Below are 17,725 nucleotides of genomic sequence, written 5' to 3'. Positions count from 1 at the left end.
GAAAGTTTCTTTTCTGAAACTTGAAAGGGTTCAGAAAAGATTGACAAGGATGTTGTCACGATTGGAGGATTTGAGCTATAGAGAGAGGCTGAACAGATTGGGGCTGTTTTCCCTGGAGTGTTGGAGGCTGAGGGATGACCTCATAGAGTTTACAAAATTGAGGGATATGGATAGGATAAATAGACAAAGTCTTTTCCCTGGGATCAGGGAGTCCAGAACTAGAGGGCATAGGTTTAGGGTGAGAGGGGAAAGATATAAAAGAGACCTAAAGGGCAGCTTTTTCACGCAGAGGGTGGTACATGTATGGAATGAGCTGCCAGAGGATGTGGTGGAGGCTGGTACAATTGCAACATTCAAGAGGCTTTTGGATGGGTATATGAATAGGAAGAGTTTGGAGGGATATGGGCCGGGTACTGGCAAGTGGGACTAGATTGGGTTGGGATATCTGGTCGGCATGGACAGGTTGGACCGAAGGGTCTGTTTCCATGCTGTACATCTCTATGACCGTCCGACAAGTAACCCACCCAGACCCATTTCCCTCTGACTAATTTACCTAATACTATGGACAATTTAGCATCGCCAATTCACCTGACCTGCACATCTTTGGACTGTGGGAGGAAACCAGAGCACCCGGAGGAAAGACCCTGGTGCTGTGAGGCAGCAGTGGTAACCACTGAGCCACCATGTCACCCCTTTTGCACATTCTCCTCACATCTGCATGGGTTTCCTCCCACAACCCAAAGATGTGGCAGATAGGTGAATTGGCTGTGCTAAAATGGGCAAAATATTCAGGACTGTGATAGATTAGGTGTATTAGCCGGGGTAAATGTAGAGGAATGGGTTACTATTCAGAGGGTCAGTGTGGACTTATTAGGCCGAATGGCCTGTTTCCACAGTATATTTTAAAAAAGGCTGTCCTATATAACGACATGCTGGAAAAGCACAGCAGGCCAGGCAGCATCCGAGGAGCAGGAGAATCGATGTTTCGAGCAGAAGAAGGGCTCCTCGGATGCTGCCTGGCCTGCTGTGTTTTTCCAGCACCACACTTTTCAACTTCAGATCTACTACCCAACCTGAATGGCCAATGGTTGTTGTGGAAACCCAGCTGCAGCAGAGTTCAGCAGTGCTTACTGCTGGATCTGCACACAGTCATATGACAGGGGTTCATGAATCCCAGATTCTGCTTAAGTCCTTGATTTTAGGGGAAGCATGAGCAAAAGGGGTGGGGTAGGGAAGGCAAGTGGGGATGTACAAAGAGGGTATTATTTTGGGGAGTGCATTTTCCCTCCTTCCCCTTTTCTCACTTCAGATAGTGAAGCAGACTTCACAAACACACACAGCTGTCACGCCAACTGCATTATGGCACAGGCAACTTAATATTCAGATCAGTCTGCTTGTTAATTGTCAATTGATCTCGTTAAAGCTTATTTTAAAGGAGCAGATGGGCTTCCAATTTTGACACCCATCCAACTATATCATCCCAAATGTAAAATCCAGGCCACAGTTCTTTTTTTGGCTTTTGTGAATTTTCCCTGCTATATGTTTTGTAGTTTTGTTGCAGACGTACTTCAGAATATTGAACTGCAGTCCTATCAACCCTTGTCCTCTGGGAGGTTTGATTTGAGCACTTTCTGTGTGTGATATTGTGTGGCAGTGACCTGGTAACTAGCTATATTTCTAATTGTTGTAGAATTCAGTATTCTAATACAATTCACATTAAAGCATGTGAAATTTACTTTATTTTGTGCTTTATGTCAATAACACAATGAGTACATTGAGGTACCAGTCTGAGGCATGCCAGGCAGTAGGTGCCAGTACCTACATGATTGCTGAGACTTCTTGCTCTTTATGACGAGATAGGCTTTTCCTTATGTATGGAATTATTTACATCTGCGTCCATTGAATATGTTATATCGCACTCAAATCTGGTACGTGTCACCTTTTCTCTTCAAATGCTTATTCCACACGAGTGTCTTCTTCCTTACTGACCTCAAAGTCATGATTAAACGAATCTCATTATATCACAAAATTGCTCTTCACCACAAATGCAAAGCAGTCTCATTGTATTTGCAGCTCATTTTGTGTTACTGGCATTGAATAATCTGACACACATGCTACGTAGTTTGTGTAAATTTTGTGTCAAAACTGATTTATGGTTTGAATTGGCTGACAGCAACACAGTGACAATAGCAAAGTTTGTAGTAGCATGCACAGTAGAATTTCTTCATTATTCAAGAAACCAAAAAAAATGTCCCTTTTCAGCATCTAGATGTCACCCAAGACACCAGTGTGGAGATGCTGCCGTGCACAGGGTGACTATCTGTCTGTCTGTGTGGAGTTTGCACATTCTCCCCATGTTGGTGTGGGTTTCCTCCAGGTGTGCCAGTTTCCTCCCACAGTCCAAAGATGTGCAAATCAGGTGAATTGGCCATGCTAAATTGCCCATAGTGTTAGGTGCATTAGTCAGAGGGAAATGGGTCTGGGTGCATTACTCTTCGGAGGGTTAGTGTGGACTTGTTGGGCCAAAGGGCCTGTTTCCATACTGTATCGAATCTAATCTAATGAGGGACGCTTGTGTACTGTCCTGTGGACAATGTTTGCTTACCCAAACCCTGTGAAATAGTGAGAACTGCAGATACTGGAGAAGTCAGAGATGATAAAGTGTGGCACTGGAAAAAGCATAATAGACAAACAGGAGGCTGGAAGAACACAGCAAGTCAGGCAGCATCAGAAGGTGGAGCAGTCAATGTTTTGGGTGTAACCCTTCTTCAGGACAGCAGGTCAGGCAGCATCTGAGGAGCAAGAGAGTCGATGCTTTGGGCATAACCCTTCACCTAGACCGGGAAGGCGGAAGAAATAAATGGGGGAATGTGGTGGAAAGGTAGGTGGGATGGCGATAGGTAGGAGGTGATTGCGATAGGTCGGTGGGAAGTGTGGAGTGGATAGGTGGGAAGGAAGACAGTCAGGTCAAGGGGGTTGTTGAGTCAGAGGGTTGGATGTGGGATAGGGTGGGGGGGAAAGGGGGATTTGGAAACTAGTGAATTCTCAACCCCCTTCCCCCTCCCCAGTCCCGAGGAAAGGTTTTGCCTGAAACATCGACACTCTTGCTCCTCAGATGCTGCCTGATCTACTGTGCTTTATCCAGCACCACACTTGACCTCCCCAAACTTGTCAATCAACGTATGATTGGAATATATGTGCTCAATTATCCCTGAATTACTGCAAAGGTAATGTTTGTACTTTTTTTTAAATATGTGCTAGAAAGTAAGATATTCTGGCATGTGATTGATACTGTAGAGCTTGAGCGACAGAATATTCTTTACAGTAATTCAGCGATATTTAAGACACAGATAAAGCAACATCATTTTGCATTATTTCATATATGTAGTTCTCCACTGGATTAGTTTAGGAGTCATTATGGCTGAGTGGTTTAGCGCTGCTGCCTCAAAGCACCAGGAACCCCAGATTCCGTTCCAGCATCAGGTGATTGCCTGTGTTGAGTTTGCACATTGTCCTGGTATCTGTGTGGGTTTCTTCTGGCTGCTCCAGTATCTTCCCACATCCAAAGATGTGCAGGTTAGGTGGAATAGCCATGCTGAAATTCCCTATAGTATCCAGGAATGTACAGGCCAGATGGATTTGCCTGATGAAGGGCTTTTGCCCAAAACGTCGAATTTCCTGCTCCTCGGATGCTGCCTGACCTGCTGTGCTTTTCCAGCACCACTCTAATCTAGCCATGGGAAATGCAGGGTTGCAGGGAGAGGGTAGGAGGAAGTAGGTTTTGGTGGGATGCTCTTCAGAGGGTTGGTGTGGACTCAGTGGGCTGAATGGTCTGCTTCTACACTGTAGGAATTCTGTGATTATAGTTTTTGATTTCTTTTCTCCTTTTCAATTTTGAACCCTGGTTTATCTCATGAAACAATGACACAGGTTACAGAGGATTATTTTAAGCAGTGGATGAGACCTACCTGGAAGTTTTGGGAGAGCCTGTTGTGAATTATTTTTGCATTTATCTTGGTTACTTGCAATTACGCTGAATTGACATGTTGCAGACAAAACATTCCAAAGCTTATTTCTGATTGAGCTGTTAAGAAGAATAACCAACAATGCCAATTTTCTACATTAAAGTAGACAAGCACCTTTTAAAGTGCTCACCATTTGCATGCTGCAAAGCATTAATGATGGCTTTTTCTCTCCAAAGGCTGGTAAAAGATGCGCCATGGGATGAAGTTCCACTAGCTCACTCCCTGGTGGGTTTTGCCACTGCATATGACTTCTTGTATGACAACCTGAACAAAACTCAACAGGAGAGGTACTTGGAGGTAATTACTGAAGCATCTTACCACATGTATGAAACATCTTTCATTCGCGGATGGGGATTTCAATATCTGCACAACCATCAACCTACCAACTGTGTGGCCTTGTTGACAGGAAGTCTCATTCTCATGAACCAAGGTATGTAACAGTCATAATTAGGTTTGGTTCCAAATCAGTCATTAATGTTCTTATGAAATAAGTAGAAATTAAACCATGAATAATGTGAAAAAGATACAAAAGAGCTAGTAGGCTTAATTCTGTTTTTCAGCCATTTTGTCCATAGCCCTGTAGATTATGTTGTTTCAAGGGAATATCCACAAGAACATAAGAAATAGGAGCTGGAATAGACCATTGGGCCCATTGAGCCTATTCCATCATTCAGTATGATCATGGCTCAGCTTTGGATTCAATCCATTTGTCTTCCACTCTCTTAGATTTTGGTTTCTCAGGGAATCAATCTCTGCCATCTGGCAAATTCTTGCCTATTCAGTCAACCTACCTAACTACATGGCCTTTTGCAGACTTTTAGGCCCTGATTGTCTGATGAGAAGTAATCACTGTCAATTTCCATGCTGCTCCTACACTTTTGCAGTAGGAGGAACTCCACGTTTCTTGTTGGTGCTTCTGATCCCGACTCCTTCAGAAATGGCCGTGTGGAGCAGGATAATCAGGGGAAGTTAAACCAAGTCCCCTTTTTGTACGGCAGTAAATGCCATTTTATGTCAAGCTTAAATGTTCCAAGGTTGCATGACCACAATTATCATTATCCCAAACCTGGCATTTCTTTGCTTAGTGTGAATATCCACCTAACCTCTTGCCCGCTCCCCCAAAATTATTCATCTCTCCCCTCACTCCAACCCTCATGCTAACAGTGATCACCCATCCGTCACCAACTGCTTCCCCCCCCCCCGCCCCCCCATCATCCCATGAATATACTCACCATCCTCATTTACCTCTTCTCCAATGCTGCCTCACCCTCAATAACACCAACCCTTTGGACATCAGTTGGACAGCAGCTATGTTCTCCATCACAGAGCTGATGACTGGGATGTGAGAGGTTGGGTGCTTGCTTGTGACTGGATGAGGAATGGCAAAGTGCCATTAAACCAGGGGTATACTTCTGACAGTTGTGTAAAAGGATGTGGTGAGAGACTGAGTTGTTTGTTTGTTTTTTGGGGCGGATGCTGATACTCTGCCCGACCCCTCCCTCCTTCTCTGTCTGACCCCTCCCCCCTCCTCTGTCTGCCTTCCCCCCTCCTTCTCTGTCCTTCCTCATATCCCCAATTGCGGTGAAAACCTGATTGCTGTTTAATGTCTGTCTGTGGGGGTGATATTGGTAAGAGTTATAAGTGAGATTGCAACTTCTCAAGTGGATAAGTGGGGTGATTTAACAATTTAATGTGCACTGACAGTATCTCAAAGAAAATTCTAACTGGGAAGACACTGATTTTTGTTTTCCATCCCTATTAATGTATTTCAATTCCCTGAGTTGGCAAAATGTAAAGCTTGCAAATCTTCAAGTCTCCGGCAAGGTTTCATATAACAATAATTGTTTACACGTGTGTGTAAAATGAAAATGTTTCAAATGAGTTTCCAGGAAGTTTTTCCCAGCATTAACTTACTGCTTAAGAAATTAAGAGCTAAAGGAATGGAAGCAGGAGTTAGCGGAGAGTCTGCTCATCCATTTAATTAGGTAAAAACAATGGCTGCAGATGCTGGAAACCAGATTCTGGATTACTGGTGCTGGAAAAGCACAGCAGTTCAGGCAGCATCTGAGGAGCAGTAAAATTGACGTTTTGGGCAAAAGCCCTTCATCATATTCCTGATGAGGGCTTTTGCTCGGAACGTCGATTTTACTGCTCCTCGGATGCTGCCTGAACTGCTGTGCTTTTCCAGCACCAGTAATCCAGAATCATCCATTTAATTAGGTTAAGGTTGAACAAATGTTCTCAAAGGGGAGAGGGACCAGCAGGAGGTTATTGTACACATTGGTACCAACAACATAGGAAAGGAAAAGGATGAGATTCTGAAGGAAGAATATAACAAGTTAGGAAGGAACTTAAAAAGGAGGTCCTTGAGAGTAATAATATCTGGATTACTCCCGATGCTATGAGGTAGGAAAAGGAGGATAGAGCAGATGAATGCATGGCTGAAGAGCTGATGTATGGGAGAAGGATTTCAGGTGAATTGGAAGGGGACTAATATTCTGGCAGGGAGATTTGCTTTGGTTCCCAGGAGGATTTAAACTAGTGAGGAGGGGTGGGCTGAGGGGAAGGACCCAGGGAGATACAGAGGAAAGAGATCAATCTGAGACTGGTACAGTTAGGAAATGGAGCAAGTCAAACAGTCAGAGCAGACAGGAACAAACCAGAGAACATGGTAGAACTGGTAAAATAAAATAAACTGCATTCATTTCAATGCAAGGGGCCTAACGGGGAAGGCAGATAAACTCAGGGCATGGGACTGGGATATCATAGCATTTACAGAAACGTGACTCGGGGATGAGCAGGACTGGCAGTTTAATTGTTACAGAATACAAATGCTACAGGAAGGATAGAAAGGGAGGCAAGAGAGGAGGGGGAGTGGTGTTTTTGATAAGGGATAGCATTACAGCTGTACTGAGGGAGGATATTCCCAGAAATACATCCAGAGAAGTTATTTGGGTGGAACTGAGAAGTAAGAAAGGGATAATCACCTTCCCTATATTAGATTCCCTACAGTGTGGAAACAGCCCAACAAGTCCACACCGACTCTCCACAGAACAACCCACTCAGACCCATTTCCCTCTGACTAATGCACCTAACACTATGGGCAATTTAACTTGGCCAATTCACCTAACCTGCATATCTTTGGATTGTGGGAGGAAACCGGAGGAAACCCACACAGACACTGGGAGAATGTGCAAACTCCACACAGACAGGCATCCGAGACTGGAATCGAACCTGGGTCCCTGGCGCTGTGAGGCAGCGATGCTAAGCACTGAGCCACCGTATTGGGATTGTATTATAGACCCCCTAATAGTCAGAGGGAAATTGAAAAACAAATTTGTGAGAAGAATTTAGTAATCTATAAGAATAATAGAGTGGTTATGGTTGGGGATTTTAAATTAGGAGAAAGTGAGGGCTGCAGATACCGGAGATCAGAACTGAAAAATGTGTTGCTGGAAAAGCGCAGCAGGTCAGGCAGCATCCAAGGAGCCAGAAAATCGATGTTTCGGGCATAAGCCCTTCTTCAGGAATGAGGAGGATGTGCCAAGCAGGCTAAGATAGAAGGTCTTAGCCTGCTTAGTACACCCTCCTCATTCCCGAAGAAGGGCTTATGCCCAAAATGTCGATTTTCCTGCTCCTTGGATGCTGCCTGACCTGCTGCGCTTTTCCAGCAACACATTTTTCAGCTCAGGGGATTTTAAATTTTCAAACATAGACTGGGACTGCCATAGTGTTAAGGGTTTAGATGGAGAGGAATTTGTTAAAAAGGATATGAAAATTTTCTGATTCAGTGTGTGGATGTACCTACTAGAGAAGGTACGAAACATAACCTACTCTTGGGAAATAAGGCAGGGCAGGTCACTGAGGTGTTAGTAGAGGAGCACTTTAGGGCCAGCGATCATAATTGTATTAGCTTTAAAATAGTGAAGGAAAAGGACAGACCAGATCGTGGGTGGCACGGTGGCACAGTGGTTAGCACTGCTGCCTCACAGCGCCAGAGACCTGGGTTCAATTCCCACCTCAGGCGACTGACTGTGTGGAGTTTGCACGTTCTCCCCGTGTCTGCGTGGGTTTCCTCCAGGTGCTCTGGTTTCCTCCCACAGTCCAAAGATGTGCAGGTCAGGTGAATGGGCCATGCTAAATTGCCCATAGTGTTCTGTAAAAGGGGTAAATGTAGGGGTATGGGTGGGTTGCGCTCCTGCGGGTCGGTGTGGACTTGTTGGGCCGAAGGGCCTGTTTCCACACTGTAAGTAATCTAATCTAATCTAATCTAACAGGTCAAGTTCTAAAGTGAAGAAAAGCTAATTTTGACGGTATTAGGCAAGAACTTTCAAAAGTTGATTGATTAGGTGCAGATGTTCAAAGGTAAAGGGACAGTTGGAAAATAGGAAGCCTTCAGAAATGAAATAATGAGAGTCCAGAGACTGTATATTCCTGTTAGGGTGAAAGAAAAGCCTGGTAGGTATAGGCAATACTGGATGACTAAAGAAATTGAGGGTTTGGTTAAGAAAAAGAAGGAAGCATATGTCAGGTATAGACAGGAGAGATCTAGTGAATCCTGAGAGTATAACGGCAGTAGGAGTACACTTAAGAGGAAAATCAGGAGGGCAAAAAGGTGATAACATTGGCAACTAGGATTAAGGAGAATCCAAAGGGTTTTTATAAGGACAAAAGGGTAACTAGGAAGGGAATAAGGCCCCTCAAATATCAGCAAAGTGGCCTTTGTGTGGGGGAGATACTTAGCAAGTATTTTGCATCAGTGTTTACTGTGGAGAAGGACATGGAAGATATAGAATCTATGGAAAATAGATGGTGACATCTTGAAAAATGTCTATATTACAAAGGAGGAAGTGCTGGATGTCTTCAAACACATGAAGGTAGATAAATCCCTCAGACCTGATCAGGTGTACCCTAGAACTCTATGGGAAGCTATGGAAGTGATTGCTGGGATATTTGTATAATTGATAGTCACAGGTGAGGTGCCAGAGTCTGGAAGTTGGCTAATGTGGTACCACTATTTAAGAAAGGTGGTTTAGACAAACCAGGGAACTAAAGACTAGTGAACCTGATGTCAGTGGTGGGCAAGTTATTGGAGGGAATCCTAAGGGACAGGATGTACATGTATTTGGAAAAGCAAGGACTGATTAGGGATAGTCAACATGGCTTTGTGCGGGGGAAATCATGTTTCACAAATTTAATTGAGTTTTATGAAAAAGTAACAAAGAAGAAGATTGAGGGCAGAGCAGCGGATGTGATCTATCTGGACTTCAGTAAGGCGTTCGACAAGGTTCCCCATGGGAGACTGGTTAGCAAGGTTCAATCTCATGGAATACAGGGAGAGCTAGCCATTTGGATACAGAACTGTCTCAAAGGTAGAAGACAGAGGGCGGTGGTGGAAGGTTGTTTTTCAGACTGGAGGCTTGAGACCAGTGGAGTGCCACAAGGATTGGTGCTGGGTCCACTACTTTTCATCATTTATATAAACGATTTGGATGTGGACATAGGAGGTATAGTTAGTAAGTCTGCAGATGACACCAAAATTGGAGGTGGACTGGACAGTGAAGAAGGTTAGCACAGATTACAATGGGATCTTGATCAGATTAGATTCCCTACAGTACAGAAACAGGCCATTCGGCCCAACCAGTCCACACTGACCCTCCGAAGAGTAACCCACCCTGACTCATTTCCCTCTGACTAATGCACCCAGCACTATGGGCAATTTAGCATGGCCAATTCACTTGACCTGCACATCTTTGGATTGTGGGAGGAAACCGGAGCACCCGGAGAAAACCCATGCAGACACTGGGAGGATGTGCAAACTCCACACAGACAGTTGCTGGAATCGAACCTGGAACCCTGGTGCTGTGAGGCAGCAGTGCTAACCACTGAGCCACCATGCTGCCCAAATGGGCTGAGGATGGGTCAATGGGCTGAGGATTTTAATTTGGAGAACTGCAAGGTGCTGCATTTTGGGAAAACAAATCTAAGCAGGGCTTATGCACTTAATGATCAGGTCCTAGGGAGTGTTGTTGAACAAAGAGACCTTGGAGTGCAGGTTCATTGCTCCTTGAGATTGGAGTCGCAGGTAGATAGGACAGTGAAGAAGGTATTTGATATGCTTTCCTTTATTGGTTAGATCACTGAGTGTGCGAATTGGGAGGCCATGTTGTGGCTGTACAGGTCGTTGGTTATGCCACTTTTGGAATATTGCGTTCAATTCTGGTCTCCTTCCTATCGGAAAGATGTTGTGAAACTTGAAAGGGTTCAGAAAAGATTTACAAGGATGTTGCCAGGGTTGGAGGATTTGAGCTAAAGGGAGAGGCTGAATAGGCTGGGGCTGTTTTTCCTAGAGTGTTGAAGGCTAAGGGGTGACCTCACAGAGATTTATAAAATCATAAGGGGCATGGATAGGATAAATAGACGAGGTCCTTTCCCTGAGGTGGGGAAGTCCAGATCTAGAGGACATAGGTTTAGGGTGAGAGGGGAAAGACATAAAAGGGACCTAAGGGGGCAATTTCACACAGAGGGTGGTATGTGTATGAAATGAGCTGCCAGAGGAAGTGGTGGCGGCTGACAACTGCAACATTTAAAGGCACCTGGGTGGGTATATGAATAGGAAAGGTTTAGAGGGATGTGGGCCAACTGCTGGGAAATGGGACTAGATTAGGTTGGGATATCTGGTCAGTATGGACGAGTTGGACTGAAGCGTCTGTTTCTGTGCTGTTTATCTCTATGACTGTGTGACTCAACCACACTTTCCTGTCCTCTTTCTCAGCATTTCTTGATTCCATTAGTTTCCAAAAACATAGCAAACTCCGTCTTGAATATACTCATTGACTGACATCCAGAGTCTCCTGAGATTGAGAATTCCAAAGATTCTAATCCCCTGAATGAAAACATTTCTCCAACCCCAGTCCTAAATGGGCAGTTCTTTAACCTGAGACTGTGACCCCTTGCCCTCGACGCTCGAGCCAATGATAAATCGATATGTTTGTTGAAAACAGCAGAACTTCCCAGAAAATGTTTTTACAGAGGTTAAAATAAATGAATTGAATATTATATACTCAGACTTGGTGTTAATTGCTTGGGCCACTGGTGGGAGATCACAAATATTCAAGTCATTTTAGGAGGATCACTTTGCTTAAATACCACCGACTAAACATTCACTGCTCCTGCCTGGAAATATTGTAACTCCACATGTCCCAGAGGCTGTTCATTAAGGCCATCTGAAAGAAGCTGGGGTGGTCCCAAGGGATTCAAAAGCTCATACCAAAGGAGGCAGAGATTTTCACAATGGGGCCATGATATTCCCCCCTCCTGACTGTCCATTACTGAAATCCTTATCCATACCTTTATTCCGTCGTTGGTTTTCTTAGTGCATTCCTAACCAGCCCTCTTGCTTTGCATTGTAGTAAACTCAATCATTCATTATTCTGTAACTCATACCTAAACTCACGTCCAAACCTATTCTCCTTTGTGCTCATGATCTACACTGGCTCCCAGGTCTACAAATCCCTCTCTGGCTTCACTATGCTCTGAACCCAATTTTAATATTGCGATTAAGTTTTGATTGAATTTAAAACCTTGCCCCTTATCTCTGTAACCAATTGCAGCTCTAAAATCCTCTTTGTGCTTCTGTGGTTTCTTATGCCTGCCACCCCAGCCCCCGCCTTTATTTGCCTTGACCCAAAGTTTTGTAAATCTCTTCCAAAACATTTATGCATTACTATAGTATGTACTCCATTAAATCTTTCCTGGAAGCTTACTTGGACAAAGCCTTTGGTGACAAGTTCAGAATTTTCTTTAAGTGAATAGGTGTCATGATTTAGCTAACAATCTCCCTGCAGAATTCTCTGGGATCTTTGTATTACCCTAATGTGAGGTAGAGGCAATAAATAAATGCAAGTTGTTGCTGAGACCTGAAGGAGTAGGACCCATAAGAAAGTTACAGCATTTTATTTTTTAAAAACCTAACTCCTCTGGCCTTTTTTTTCAATCCTGATCCATGACCCTGTAAGGTTAGCTTGCCCGGATACTGAATGTTGCTTCCAGATCAGGCCCAAGTTCAAACTCCTTTCAAATTCACATAACATTCTCAGGATTCTATACGCAAATGTGTTAGCGGAGATTGCCGGTTTTTCGTGGGTGTCCTTGCTGCATGCTCAGTCGAAATCTCAATTCATCAATTTCAATAAATACCAGGGCAGGTGAGTATACACCTCTGCACATCCATTGGGGAGAATTCCCCACTGCACTCTCAGATTTAAGAAAACTTATGGAATCATTGGTATCATATAACATAAAGCAACTTTTTACAACTGTTGGTTCAAATTCTGATCTCTTTTCAGATCAAAGCATTGTGGAATTTCTGAATGCAATAAATATTTATTGCTTGTACTCTTGTTTTTTTTTGAAAAAAGCATTTTCAAGATTGCATGTGGTAGAAATGGAGAAAAGTAGCTATTGTTTGAGTTCTCACTTTCTATAACAGATGGCTTTTCTCTATCTTGAAAAAAATGACTGATTGGAAGTCGACTTCTCCTCTATGCCTCCCCCTTGCAATTCCTCTCTCCTTGAGCCTTATTGGCGGTGTTAGTTGGGCAAATGGAACAGGAATTTAGAGTGGGATTCATTGCCACTCTATTTCATGTCCACAAAATCAACCTATTGCAAGCAGGAATGTGTGCAAGAAGCGCTGGCTCCACCTTCTGGTGTATGGAGGAAAGTGACTGGATTAAACAAAGACTTTACAAAGCCTGACATTCCTTCCATGATCTAAATTGTACGACCTGGCTGAAAGGAAACACTGGAAGGTCATTGCCCCCTGCTGCAGCCAGACCTGGATTTCCTTCCCCAAACCCAAGTCACCTCTGCCTTTTTGACGATACTTATAATCTCTGTGAATATAATGATGCATTGATTTCAAGTTTATTCAAGAGATTGACTGACCTGAGGTGATTTATTGTATATTGTCACGGGTGACATCCTGATTGTCTATCAAGGCTGCTCTTGTTTAATTCAAGAGAACCTGCATTAGCAGTTGGATGAGCCCGAAGATCAGTCCTTGAATCTTTATTGCAGTTGGCAACCATGGGAAAAGCTGCTGCGCTGAACAAAGGCCGTTCCCTCAACCTTTGCTCTTGCCTGTATCTTCCTAAACCTTTTCTCGTCTTACAGTTTCACTCAGCCCTCCGTTGTACCCCTATTTGAGTTAGTCACACTGTAGGACAATATTGGTCATCCAGCAGCTAAGCAGATTGCTGATAATCAATTCACTTTTAATTTCAGAAAGGACTGACATCACAGTGTTTAATCCTGTGTAGTTTAAACATCCAGAATGCAAATGTCCTCAAAACTCCAAAAGCACTGTCTGCCAAATCAAGATCTATGGCCAGCGACTGAACAAGTTGACCAATTCCTTTACCTTGGGAGCCTCATTTCAGCAAGGACATTGACAATATCGCTTTCAGTGTGCCAGCACGCTCTCCATTTTGTCTGAGGATAAAAGTATTTGACAAAGACCTCAAACCCAGCACCAAGCTCACTGTCTACAGAGTAGTAAGTGTTATCCATGCTCACAAAGGCTTTGGAGACGTAGACAATATAGTGCAGTCACCACAAATCTCAGGAGAAATATCATCAGAGATGTCGCCACGAAATCCTACAAATCCAATTGCAGATAGTTGCTCCAGTTTTGATGTCCTCTCTGAGGCCAATATCCCCGACGGCAGGGGTTGGGGGGATTGAGGTCAGTCTATGTTGGGCGGATCAGGTCGTCCAAGCTCCTGACACAAGAACCCCCAAAGAAGCTCTTTAGTGAGGCAAGTGGTTTCCATAAGAGTAGAGGAAACACCTTGAATCCTGAAAAAGAAATAAACATCTCCACCAATTCATGGGAATCTTATGCCCAAGATTACCCAAAGCGATGAAGAAACATTTGTGAAGGTGCCCTCACCATCTGAGCGTCTCTGATAGGTCCAGCTGGAAGCCAAATGCACACGGCAGAACAGGTGTATTGACTTGGCATTGGATTCTTTAGCTCCAGACCCACAACTCCTGAGTGGAAATCAGTCCTCCCTGCTTCTGAGGAACTGCCTCAGAAATAAGACAATTCCTGTGTAATCTGACAACATTCTCTGGGGTTATTTGATAACAAGGGCACAGGTTACAACCAAAGATAAACTGAGCCATCAACCTTGTGGGACAGGGGTCTCTACTTCTGGAGAGAATGGAGCTCCAGGTAAGGGATCCAGAAATTCAGCTTTCTGAGTGAAATCAACACCAGGGACTATTTCACACCTTTTCACTGGGCTTCCCTCTTGATTGACAGGCTTCCACAATCGGGGAACGGAGAGGAAGGAAGGAAAGATCATGGGAAATGGGGGTGCAGAGGAATGAGCAAAGAGAAGATTATGGTGGAATCACCCCTTCGTCAGGGGTGGATGAAGTCAGGGAGGGTGAGATCTGAGGCCAGGGGTGAGACTAAGTCAGAGAATGGTGTTTGAGGAGTGCTGGTTGAGCCTGGGAGGGAGACTGAAAAACTTATTGAGGCACATGAGACAGCCCTGCTCCTGGGAGTCCAAAGCAATGAGTTATTCCACCTGTGTTGTAGATCCAGCCCCTTAACACCTCTTTGTGCTTGCTGGGGTTCAGGATCCTCAAGAAACGCAGCTGAAGTGAGTTGAAACAAACTTTAAAACCTGTCTTAAATGTTTTTACTGTCCAATTAACCCACCTCCTGAGAGTTCACATCCATTAAATCTGTGATCTGATTTGAGGTTTTGTTTTTTTTACTTCTGCATTGATCAATTGGATCTTGGGGTTAAAGCAAAGCTTTAGATGTGCTGCTTGTCTCTGCTGCCTTCTAGAGACAACTAAGGGGCTTCATGTGTGCTGCTGCTATTGTATGTGTCAACAGTATCCTGTCTGCAAATCTCTCCATACCACTGACACTGAGCTTTTGTTTGGGCTGGCCACTAAATAACAAAAGGACCATATTGTTTTTTCCAAAACCTGGATGCCCTATCAGTTCAGTGGAACCTTATTACTATCCTTAGGCGGTAGTATTTTAGAGGAAGTAAAATCATGGAGAAGTTCTTTAATGACTTACAGAGCCACTCCATACCCATGAAAGAGTGCCATCTAGTGTCAGTTTGATATCATCTCAGCCATAGAGTTAGTTTTAGTGGATTTGCATGATTGCATTATTACAGAGGTCTTTGTTAATTTTAAAATGGGAGCAGAATTTATGTCACTGTTAGGTGTTGGTTGTTTGCTGAGGAAGGCTTTGGCACTGTCCATGGGTGAATTGTTGCCATTTAATATGTTGTCCGTATTTATTGTCTCAGCTCGTGCTCAGTGTTTCTCATTTTTAAGAACTGCACCACAACTTTGGGATTACAGCACAAAGATTTTGGGAGGAGATACAACAAGAAGTCAAGTGAAAAGAAACCATGAGCAGATAGAAGGTGTACAACAATCGTGAAACTGTTCTTATCCTAAATAGTTTTGTTTTTGATCCTTTCATGGGCGTCAAAACACAAACAGCCCTGTCGAACCTGCAAAGTCCTCCTCACTAACATCTGGGAGCTAGTGCCAAAATTGGGAGAGCTGTCTCACAGATCAGTCAAACAACAGCCTGACATTGTCTGTGAGTAATGACTCCATGAGTATGACAATGTTCCAGACACCACCATCACTATCCCTGGATATGTCCTGTCCCACTGGCAGGACGGACCCAGCAGAGGTGGTGGCACAGTGGCATACAGTCAGGAAGGAGTTGCCCTTGGAGTTCTTGACGCGACTCCAGACCCCATGAAGTCTCATGGCTTCAGATTAAACATGGGCAAGTAGAATTCTCACTGGTTACCACATACCGTCCTCCTTCGGCTGCTGAATCAGTACTCCTCCATGTTGAACAACACTTGGAGAAGCACTCAAGGTGGCAAAAGCACAAAATGTACTTCGGGTGCTCATATTGGTCGGGTCAGAAAGTAAATAACTGTTAAACTGGGTCTGCGACAGGTGGTGAAGGAACCAACAAGAGAAAAAACATACTTACCCTCATCCTTACTAATCTGCCAGCTGCAGAAGCATCTGTCCATGACAGTATAGGTAAATGCACTATCCGTGTGGAGAGGAAATATCGCCTTCACATTGAGAATAACCTCCATCGTGTTGCGTGGCACTATCACCATGCTAAATGGGACAGGCTTTGAAACGACTTAGCAACTCAAGAATGGGCATCCATGATGCACGATGGACCATCAACAGCAGTAGAACTGTACTCCAGCACAATCTGCAACCTCATGGCCTGGTATATCCCACATCCAACCATTATCATCAAGCCAGGGGATCAACCATGGTTCAACAGAAAGTACAGGAGGACATGTCATGAGCAGCATCAGGCATACATAAAAATGAGGTGAAGCTACCAAACAGGACTATTTGCATGCCAAACAGCAAGTGATAGACAGACAGAGAGTAAGTGATCCCACAACTAATGAATCAGATCTAAGATCTGCAGGCCTTCCACATCCAGTTGTGAGTGATGGTAGACAATTAAACACCTCAGTGGAGGAGGAGGCTCCACAAATATCCCTATCCTCAAAGTTGGAGGAGCCCAGCACATCAGTGCAAAAGAAAAGGCTGATACATTCGCAACAATCTTCAGTCAGAAGTGCTGAGAGGATGATCCATCTTGGGCTCCTCCAGTGGTCCCCAGCACCACAGACACCAGTCTCCAAACAATTCAGATCACTCCACGTGATATCAAGAAACGGCTGGAGGCACTGGATACTGCAGAGGCAATGAGCCCTGATAACATTTTGACAGTAATACTGAAGATGTGTGCTCCGGAACTTGCCGCTCACCTAGTCAAGTTCTTCCAGAACAGTTACAACACTGGCACCTACTTGACATTGTGGAAAATTGCCCAGGTATGTCCTGTACACAAAAAGAAGGACAAATCCAATCCAGCCAATTATCATCCAATCAGTCAACTCTACATAATCGGTAAAGTGATGGAAGGGGTCATCAACTGTGCTATCAAACAGCACCTGCTCAGCAACAACCTGCTCAGTGACGCCCAGTTTGGGTTTCGCCAGGGTCAGCTCCTGACCTCATTACAGCCTTGGTTCAAACATAGACAAAAGAGCTCAATTCCAGATGTGAGGTGGGTGTGACAGCCCTTGACATCAAGGCTGCATTTGACCGAGTATGGCATCAAGGAGCCCTGGCAAAACTGGAATCATTGGGTATCAGGGGCAAACACTCCGCTGGTTAGAATTATACTAAGCGCAAAGGAAGATGATTGTGGTTGTGGAGGGTCAGTCATCTGTGCTCCAGGATATCTCTGCAGGAGTCCCTCAGGGTGGTGTCCTAGGCCCAACAATCTTCAGCTGCTTCATCAATGACCTTCCCTCTGTCATAAGGTCAGATGTGGGAATGTTCACTGAAGTTTGCACAGTGTTCAGCACCATTCGTTACTCCTCAGATATTGAAGTCGTCCATGCTGAAATGCAACAAGATCTGGACAATATCCAGGCTTGGGCCAACAAGTGGTAAATAACATCCATGCCACACAAATGCCAGACAATGACCATTACCAATGACACTCTAATCACCGTCCCTTGACATTGTGGTATTGCCATCCCCCACTGTCAACATCCTGGGGGTTATCATTGACCAGACACTCAACT

At 44.3% G+C, this 17,725-nt stretch overlaps 2 protein-coding genes across 6 annotated transcripts in view; one reads left to right on the top strand and one right to left on the bottom strand.

Annotated features, from left to right (window-relative positions):
- LOC132832539 (trafficking protein particle complex subunit 3-like) overlaps window positions 1–17,725 on the bottom strand; it is a 196,706-nt gene that overhangs the window by 80,041 nt on the left and 98,940 nt on the right. The gene's annotated exons all lie outside the window — the stretch shown is intronic.
- dse (dermatan sulfate epimerase) overlaps window positions 1–17,725 on the top strand; it is an 86,142-nt gene that overhangs the window by 53,787 nt on the left and 14,630 nt on the right. For all 3 annotated transcript variants that reach the window (XM_060850590.1, XM_060850599.1, XM_060850607.1), the window contains one exon: window positions 4,202–4,455. In XM_060850590.1, the coding sequence (XP_060706573.1) occupies window positions 4,202–4,455 (254 nt within the window). The remainder of the gene's footprint in view (window positions 1–4,201; window positions 4,456–17,725) is intronic.

Source organism: Hemiscyllium ocellatum, chromosome 3 (genome assembly GCF_020745735.1).
Source record: "Hemiscyllium ocellatum isolate sHemOce1 chromosome 3, sHemOce1.pat.X.cur, whole genome shotgun sequence".
NCBI classification, from domain to species: Eukaryota; Metazoa; Chordata; class Chondrichthyes; order Orectolobiformes; family Hemiscylliidae; genus Hemiscyllium; species Hemiscyllium ocellatum.
This window is presented reverse-complemented; position numbering and strand designations above follow the sequence as displayed.